Source organism: Microtus ochrogaster, chromosome 21 (genome assembly GCF_000317375.1).
Source record: "Microtus ochrogaster isolate Prairie Vole_2 chromosome 21, MicOch1.0, whole genome shotgun sequence".
NCBI lineage: Eukaryota > Metazoa > Chordata > Mammalia > Rodentia > Cricetidae > Microtus > Microtus ochrogaster.
In genome coordinates, this window is record NC_022022.1 from 29,821,944 (window position 1) to 29,830,890 (window position 8,947).

Below are 8,947 nucleotides of genomic sequence, written 5' to 3' on the forward strand. Positions count from 1 at the left end.
GACCATTAGTCTAATTCCATATTGTCTTAACGATTTTTTTTTTTTTTTTTTTTTTTTTGGCTTTTTTCGAGACAGGGTTTCTCTGTGGTTGGTCAGTGAATCTTAAGGCTCACTGTGAAATCTTTTCAAGGGACACGGATAAAGCTCTGTGACTCAGTAGAAGTTTGCAGAGGAAGGAACAGGTGACTCAAGACAATGAAGGCTTTTATTTTCTGAGCCCACCCTCTGTGAGGTAGCTAGGGGACTTGGAGGGACGAAGAGAGAGGAGATTGAAGTGTTTTATTTGTGCCTTTGCCAGCAGTGACCAAATAATAGGGAGATTTGTCAATACTGTCAGGTACAGGATGGATCAGCACCTCCTCTGGCCGCGTTTTCAGGGGGTCTGGGGGGACGGGGGCGATGGGAGGGAAGGCAATGGGGAAGTCTTAAAAGACAAGGGATTTTCATCCTGGAATGCTGATTACTGGGGCTCCGGGAAACTGCTGGCTGGCCCTTCTCAAAACAGTGCCAGCCAGGTTAACAGTTTTCCAAGGAGAAACTTAAAAAAACAGTCCCAAACAGCAAGGACAGGCAGCAACAACAACGCCTTAAAACGTGGGCCAGGCAGTCGAGACAGCGAGGGAAAGGGGAGCTCTCTCGTCTCGTCTCAGCGTAAGAGGATGGGAAGGAGACAAAAGCTGGACTCCAGCCCGGTGCCCCTCACCAGTCATCTCCTCAGTGGGCTGCTCTGTGCACTTCTGAGCTAGGGACGCATCTAGGGGAAGCCCTCCTGAGCACTGAGTGGTGGGACAGTGTGGACAGAGGCCCTTCCTCCACATTATTAAAGGAGCAAGTCGATGTGTTCATTCCAGGTGTCACCTACCACCTGCACAGCTGATTTGCACGTGGGTCATTCAAGGCTGTGTCTTTGGATTAAGCTGCTGGTTCCACTGAAAGACCCCTCGAGGGGGAAGACTCTCACTCAAGTCTCGCGATAACACGACCCTCGCCCCCCCCCCCCCCAGGAACTCACGAGAGACCATCCTTGCTGCAATCACACATCACACGAGGTTTATTGACAGGACAGGAACTAGTGCACTGGGGCCGAAACTCATTTCCCAAGTAGGGGTAGAGTAGCTGGGAGAGGGTGTATTTAGGGGAAGAAACCACAACCCAAAGGGGGTAGGGAGAGCATCATTGGAAAATTACGAAAATACCAGTGATCATTGGAAAATTCCAAAAAATACCAGTGATCATTACAAGGGGGTAACTCCCCTTCTGTCAAGATTATTCTCAAGATTGTAATCTAACTTTATAGTCAGCTAGTTCCTGGAACAGAGTCACTGAACCAGCTAACCTAGATTTTTGGTTCTTCTCTCCCTGCTAGATTTTTGGCTCTACTCTTTCTGCTAGAGGGGCCTGGATTTATCCGGGTCTTTCACCACCATGGGCCGACTGGAAGGCAAAGTCATTGTCCTGACGGCTGCCGCTCAAGGGATTGGCCGGGCCTCAGCCTTAGTAAGTTCGCGCCTGCGGTGGCTTACTTTCACTGTCTGGACGTGTGCAGACTGGCGCCAAAGTTATTTCCTTCTCGTTTGCTGGTTTCTCTTTTTCTTCCCTGTCTTTCTTCTTCCCTTGCTTTGGTTTTCTCCTTATTTTTCTTTCTTGTTGCAAGCTTGGAATTGAACCGAGGACCTAGACCGCAGGCTAAGCGCGCAGGCCTGCCACTGAGCTGTGTTTGCGGCCCCTCACTGTTCTTACCTTTAGTACTTCTGCCTTTTCCTGTTTGTTGGTGTGTGCATGTGTGCTTCTATGTGTGTGCTGTGTAGTATATGTGTGGGGGGTGTGTGTGTATGGAGTATGTGTGTGCAATGTGTGTGTGCGCGTGTGGATGGTAGGTGTGGTTTATGGTGCGTGTGTGTGGAGTGTGCGTGCGTCTGTGTGCAGTGTGCGTGCGTGTGTGTGCAGTGTGAGTGCGTGTGTGTGCAGTGTGCGTGCGTGTGTGTGCAGTGTGTGTGTGTGCAGTGTGCTTGCGTGTGTGTGCAGTGTGTGCATGTGTGTGCAGTGTGCGTGCGTCTGTGTGCAGTGTGCGTGCGTGTGTGTGCAGTGTGAGTGTGTGTGTGTGCAGTGTGCTTGCGTGTGTGTGCAGTGTGTGCATGTGTGTGCAGTGTGCGTGCGTGTGTGTGCAGTTTGTGTAGCAGTGGTAGCACTTGCACCAGGATGAGAAGACAACCCTGTGGGATTTTGCCATGGACTCCAGGGTTGAACTCAAGCCCCTAGGTTTGTGTGGTGAGTGCTGAAAAGCTCTAGCAAGCCCGGGTTTGGCCAACAGGCACTGGCAGACCTTGCCTGCCTTTCCCCCTTCCCTCTCCCTTGTAAACCATAGATTACCTCCCTAAAGCTTGCCACCAATTAATTCCCTTATTAACCCTTGTTTGGCCACTTCCTCCTCCGAGGCTGGCTGTCAAGGTCCAGCAATGAAAGGCCTCCTCTGGTTCACCTAATTAGCGTGCCCAATCAAAACATACACCACATCCTAGCCCATCCTGACATAGACCTCCCCTCTTTTTTCTTCTTAACAATTATACCTGTGCCATGCGGTGGTGGTGCACACCTTTAATCCCAGCACTTGGGAGGCAGATGCAGGCCGATCTCTGTGAGTTCGAGGCCAGCCTAGTCTACAGAGTGAGTTCCAGGACAGGTTCCAAGGCTACAGAGAGAAACCCTGTCTTGGGGGGAAAAAAAAATTACACCTGCAAGGTCATTTGGTGCTGTTTTCTGCCTGAATCGGAAAGCAGACAGTTAAACTTTTCTTCCCTGCTTAATAAAGGATCTCTCTGTGAAAACAGGTGTTTGGATATAGTTTGTGCCCAACCAGGGTCTGTGAGGGAGCCCCCGCTGGGAGCCCCCACGGTGCGGGAGTTTCTTCAAGTGCCCCATCCACTGAGCCATCTTGCCAGCCCACATATCCTAAGTCCAAAAGAAAAGTCCCTGACTGAGAAGAAGGAAGGAATTCCTTGTGCTTACTTAGCGTCACGCAACCTTTGACCTAGAATCATACTCCTCTGTCCCAGTTTCTCTGGACTGTGAGGCGCTGACTTGACTCTACAGGGCACGCAGTCAGTTCAAGGTTAAGACCCGAGAGTTATAAAACTCTCGGCTTGTTTTTTTGCTGAGGTACCTCGATTTCTCCCTCATCACCCCGCTACCTGACTAACACTGCAGTAGGAATACATCGCTGTCAGTGATTGGCGTTTATGAAATCGCTGTTGGAGTCCTCGGAGGTAAACGTCCTGTTTTCCTCTGTACTCGTTGCTCACAAGTGGCACAAGGAGGCCATGGAGCTGGTTCCACAGGTAAAGTCACTGTCACCTAAGCCCTGAGACCTAACTTTGACCCCTGGAAGGAGAAAATGATTCTTATATGCATACCGTGGCACATGCCCACACACATACAAATGCATATACAATAAACAAATAGATAAAAAAATAAAGAAGTAAAAACATAGATAGGGTCTCATCGCAGAATAGCTGCATTATTTTAGAAACAGGTATTGCAGGGTTGTTTGTTGAAACAGGGTCTCACTATGCAGTCCTACTGAGTTCTAGGTTGGCCTAGAACTCTGCAAACTAGGTTGGCCTCAAACTCACAGAGACCCCTCAACCCATGTGCCTCTGCTTCTCAAGTGCTGGGATCAAAGGCGTGTGCTAACACACCCAGCTCTGAGTTAGGGTTTGTGGGCTTTTTAAATATTTATTTTTATTTATTTTATGTAGAGTGTTTTGCCTACATGTATATATGTATGCCAAGGGCACACTTGGTCTGCACAGGTCACAAGAGGTTATCAGATCTCTTGGAGTTGGAGACACAGACAATTGTGAGCTGCCGAATGGGTGTTGGGAACCAAACCCAGGTCCTCTGTAAGAGCAGGCAGCTTTTAACCACCAAACAATCCCTCCAGCCTTGAGTTAGAGTTGTTTTTAAAAAATACTGTATTGTTTGATAATAAAAAGACAAAGTCAGATGCAAAATACAATGTATACTGCGCTGCCCTAATGACTGATAAAAATAATGATGGTGGGATAAGTGGAAACAAGACTAGGTAGATGAAAATTCCGCCTATTTTATCGGAAACACAATAAAAACACAGCGAAAGGAAAAATGTTTTCCACTTTTGAAACAATTTATTCCAGTAAACAAAGGACCAATTCGTATTTTATTTCTGGCAGGCTTTTGCAAGAGAAGGAGCCAAAGTCATAGCCACAGATATCAACGAATCCAAACTCCAGGAGCTGGAAAGTTACCCAGGTGAGCAACCTGCCTGCCCGTTCGGCATCAGCTCGGTATCAGAAAACAAAGACGCCGAGTCTAGCATTGAAAGGAAACGCTGGGAGCGGCTCCAGACTCCTGTCTCTTAGAGTCTGACTCCTTCCGTATGAGTCTGTGTTCTGTGATCTGCAGAAAATAGTCCGCTCAGGCAGAAGCAGAAGGAGGAAATCTGAACGGAAGAACTTGAGGTTTCCTGTTGCATAACCTGTTGAGGGGGTCTTTGCTCCTGATTACAAAGGTCTGTGAGAACTAACAGCTGTCCGGTTAACTATTAATGATGACTTCGCAGCTGCCCCTGGCTGCTCTGGAGCAGCCTTGTGCCAAGATCATAGAATGATCGTCTCGTGTTCTTGCAAAAATGTTCGTAGTCCCATTAAAAGCTAAGCAGCAGGTGGGAGTCCATTGGTCTTCTGTTTGTTTGTTGCTTTTACTCATTAGTTTTATCTTGCTGGAAGGAAAATAGAGACATTTCGTGAAAAAAGTAGAACCCTCTGTGTAACACAGAGCTTTTTAATGAATTTTTAATTTTTATTTTTATTTGATGTGTGTGGATGGGGTACTGCCCCAAGAGGGTGCAGTGCCCATGGAGGCCTGAAGAGGGCGATGGAGCCTCTTGAACTGAAGTCACAAGAAGGTTGTTAGCAGGGGTGCTAAGAACCAAATTCAGGTGGTCTGAAAAGCCGACCGTGCTCTTAACGGCTGCGGACTCTAACGGGGATTTACTGAGGGGCGGAAGATGACCCTTTAAGATTTGTACATCTTTAGGAGAGGTTTCTAAGGATCTGCTTTACTTTTTATCTGTGTGTGTGAGCATGAGTATATGTGAGTGCCGCAGGCCAGAAGGTACCGGGCGATGGTGGCGCACGCCTTTAATCCCAGCACTCGGGAGGCAGAGGCAGACGGATCTCTGTGAGTTCGAGACCAGCTTGGTCTACAAGAGCTAGTTCCAGGACAGGAACCAAAAAGCTGTGGAGAAACCCTGTCTCGAAAAATAAAAAAAAAAAAAAAGATTCCCCCAGAGCTGGAGTTACAGGCATCTGTGAGTCACCTGCTGTGAGCTGGGATGTGAGTTCCAGTCCTCTGGTAGAGCAGTAAGCGCTTTTAGCCACTGAGCCATGTCTCTGGCCTGAGATCTGCGCGAGTTAACGACACTCTTGAGAAGGCTAATGCCTTTGATGGCTTTGCGTCGTATACCGCCTACATGGAAAGGCTACATTATTCACATTCCACGCCACCGAGCAGCCAAATCCTCGAGGTTACGGAGTTCATGAGTTCTTTGTAAATACCGTCTTTTACTTTATACTTCAGGTATCCAAACTCGGGTCCTTGACGTCACCAAGAAAAAGCAAATTGATCAGTTTGCCTCCGAAGTCGAGAAAATCGATGTGCTCTTCAATGTTGCTGGGTAACCATAAACTTTTGGTTTCTGTCTGAGAACGTTTTCAATGGGCTTATTAAATGATTGTGGATCAGCCGGGCAGTGGTGGCGCACGCCTTTAATCCCAGCACTCGGGAGGCAGAGGCAGGCGGATCTCTGTGAGTTCGAGGCCAGCCTGAACTACAAGAGCTAGTTCCAGGACAGGAACCAAAAAGCTACGGAGAAACCCTGTCTCGAAAAATCAAAAAAATAAAAAATAAATAAATAAATAAATAAATAAAAATGATTGTGGATCGTATGAAAGAAAGATTAGTTGACAAGACTCGGCATGTTCCTCGGGAAGTCAGGCTTGATGTCACACATCACTTGAACGATTCAATAAATTAGACAACGATGTCGTTTGACGTGAACTTGGGGTCCACAGACAAGTAAAGCTAAGGAAGGGAGTGGGCACTGATGCGAGATACGTAAATTAAGCAAAGCAGTGGTTCTTGATGTTTCCTTTTGTAAATGATCCGCTTGTCCTTCTACAAGGCTGTATCTGGAGACATCGTAATTGGGTTTTAAGCATCCATTCGGGCTTCAGCATTGCGGAAGGTGCAGGAGACTGTGTGTGGTTCTTGCTAGAGGAAGCTTACCGAGTGACTAACCAGAAATCCCATAGTACATGGGAACTGTTCCCAACTACATCTTATATTTGACTGCATAGTCTCAGTCCAGAGGACCGAGTCTGTAAGGATGCCATGTTTAGGAAGCTCCCTTGAGGAAGAATGGCTTGCAAGGGGGCAAGGTCGATTCAGGATCTGTCTGTTCTTCTCCTTTGTGCACTGTGCCAGACGCGAACAGCTACAATGTTGCTCTGCTGCACTGATAAGGGGAGACACAGATTGTCTTGCCAGTTTTGATTTCCCTATAGAGCTTTAGCCTATGCCACCTGAGGGCACTGTTGCCCTGGAAACAGGAATCAGATGGAACCACTGTCCTTGTTCTTTCTGTTTCTAAGCACTGGAGTTTCCAAAGCCCTTGGTATAAAGATTCTTATATTTAGCAGTTCCTGCCTTGTTCTTTCGAAAGAATGATTTCTTTTTTCTTCTTTTTCTTTTTTCTTTCTTCCTTTATTTTTTAACATTTGTGTTTGTGTGTGTGTGTGTGTGTATGCACGCACATGTTTGTGAGAGCTCACGGCATGTATCTTTCAGGGATCATTTCTCTTCTACTACACAGGTTCTGGGAATTGAACTCTTGCCTTTAGGCTTGGCAGCAAGAACCATGTCCCTAGTGTATCTTCTTTATTTAGACAAGGTCTCACCATGTAGTTCTGTCTGGCCTGGAACTTGCTCTGTAACCCAGGCTAAACTCATACTCATGAAACCTGCCTTCCCCTGCATGATTACGTCCTTAATCATGTTTTTTTTTTTCCCTCTGTTTTATTGCTCGTTCAGTTTTGTCCACCATGGGACCATCCTGGATTGTGAGGAAAAAGATTGGGACTTCTCGATGAACCTCAACGTCCGCAGCATGTACCTGATGATCAAGGCATTCCTTCCCAAAGTAAGAGGACGGACAGCATAAGCAGGGCGCCATCTTTCCCACTGGGTCCTCAGACGATAGGCACACATGTGTATTTGAGTGCGATCATGGCTAGCACGTTGACTAATGTGGACTGAGCATTTATAGCAAGGCAGTTTATGGAGATTAATCTGTTTAACTTTCCAGTTCTTACATTCAGGGGATATTGATTAAGCATTTCAACATGCCAGACCCCATGCTACACTGAGGCGACCCTCCAAGGAACGTAACAAAGTTCTTTTTTGAAGAGAGTCCCTTTATGGAGGGGTGAGAAACTTATTTGGCTTGTGATATAAATTGGATGGTTATGGGTACCACGTGGACAAAAGAGCTAGGGTAACAGTAAGGATCTCGTTGACCTCACTGGCCAATTGGGATTCTCAGAGAGAATGAAAGGAAGCAATGGACTGGCTTCTTGCTGCAGCAGCAGTATAGTCCCGTGAGGTCAGTGAAGTTTATCACAGCAGCTGACTACACAGAGGGCAAACCTGAGATGGGAGGAAAGGAGCCCAGGCTCACGCGACCCTTCTGGGTCTGAGCACTGTCAAGGTGCTTATGCCCCAGGGCTTTTTTCCACCACAAAGACTTACATTTTTTTCTATTTTAAAATTATTTTATTTTAATATTTTATGTGTGTTTTACCTGCATGAATATCTGTGTATTCCCAGAGGCCAGAAGAAGACATCAGATCCCCTGGAACTGGAGTTACAGGCATCAAAGCAGCCTATACTCTTAATTACTGAGTCATCTCTCCAGCCCCTTTCTTTTGTCTGAGACGCAGTCTCACTATGTGACCCTGGCTGGTGACTAGGAGGCTGGCCTCGAACTCACAGAGATCTGCTTGTCTCTGTCTCCCCAGTGCTGGGAGTAAAGATGTGCACCACCATGTCCAACCTACATTTTCCTTTTCAAACAAATCATTATGAGCCTTTAGAGTGGAGAACTCTTCTGGGTGCTCTGGTAGGGTGTAAATGTTGAAGGTGTGTGACCCTGACCAGGCTTGAGTTCTTAAACCAATAGGAGCAGACAGTGAATGGGCCTGATGGAAGACAGAACCCGTTCAGATCCAAGGAAGGTATACATCCCCCCTCCCACCAAAAACACTATCTTACTGCGTAGCTCTGACTGTCCTGGAACTCACTGTGTAGACCAAGCTGGCCTTGAACTCACAGAAATCCGTCTGCCTTTCCCTCCCAAGTGCTGGGAATAAAGGCACGCACCACCACGCCCAGCTTGAAGGTCTGCTTTGGAGTACTTGATTAGTGCTTTAAAAGGATCTTTGGTCAGTCCACATAACACTGCACTCGCTCTTTCCTCAAAAGTGTGTTTCCAGGCAGGAGGATGACTCAGAGGTTAAGAGCACTCGCTGCTTTTCCAGAGGACATGAGTTCAGTTCCCTGTAGTGTCTGCAACCTGCAGCATTCAAGATCCTCTTCTGGCCTCTGGAGCATCCACGTACATGTAGTGTGCCCTCACAGAAACACCTACACTTGAATAAAAATGAAGTAAACCTGTAAAATGAGTAGGCACATGTAAGTAAAGCTGTTACCTTTTTAAAGTCTATAGATGTTGCTTGGGACCTTAATGTATTTGTTGAAGACCAACACTTAGTACAGGATTGGGGGGAAAGAAGTGAAGGAGAAGCCTAGGGCACAGAGAACAGCACACATATCTACTGCAGAATATTTGTTT

The 8,947-nt window shown here is 46.9% G+C and overlaps 1 protein-coding gene across 4 annotated transcripts in view; it reads left to right on the forward strand.

Moving 5' to 3' along the window:
* The window catches only part of Bdh2 (3-hydroxybutyrate dehydrogenase 2), a 22,851-nt gene that overhangs the window by 881 nt on the left and 13,023 nt on the right, over positions 1-8,947 (forward strand). For all 4 annotated transcript variants that reach the window (XM_013349950.1, XM_013349951.1, XM_005357318.1 and 1 more), the window contains exons 2-5: positions 1,367-1,497; positions 4,209-4,287; positions 5,617-5,713; positions 7,129-7,237. In XM_013349950.1, coding sequence (XP_013205404.1) covers positions 1,426-1,497; positions 4,209-4,287; positions 5,617-5,713; positions 7,129-7,237 — 357 coding nt within the window. In that variant the 5' untranslated portion in view covers positions 1,367-1,425. The remainder of the gene's footprint in view (positions 1-1,366; positions 1,498-4,208; positions 4,288-5,616; positions 5,714-7,128; positions 7,238-8,947) is intronic.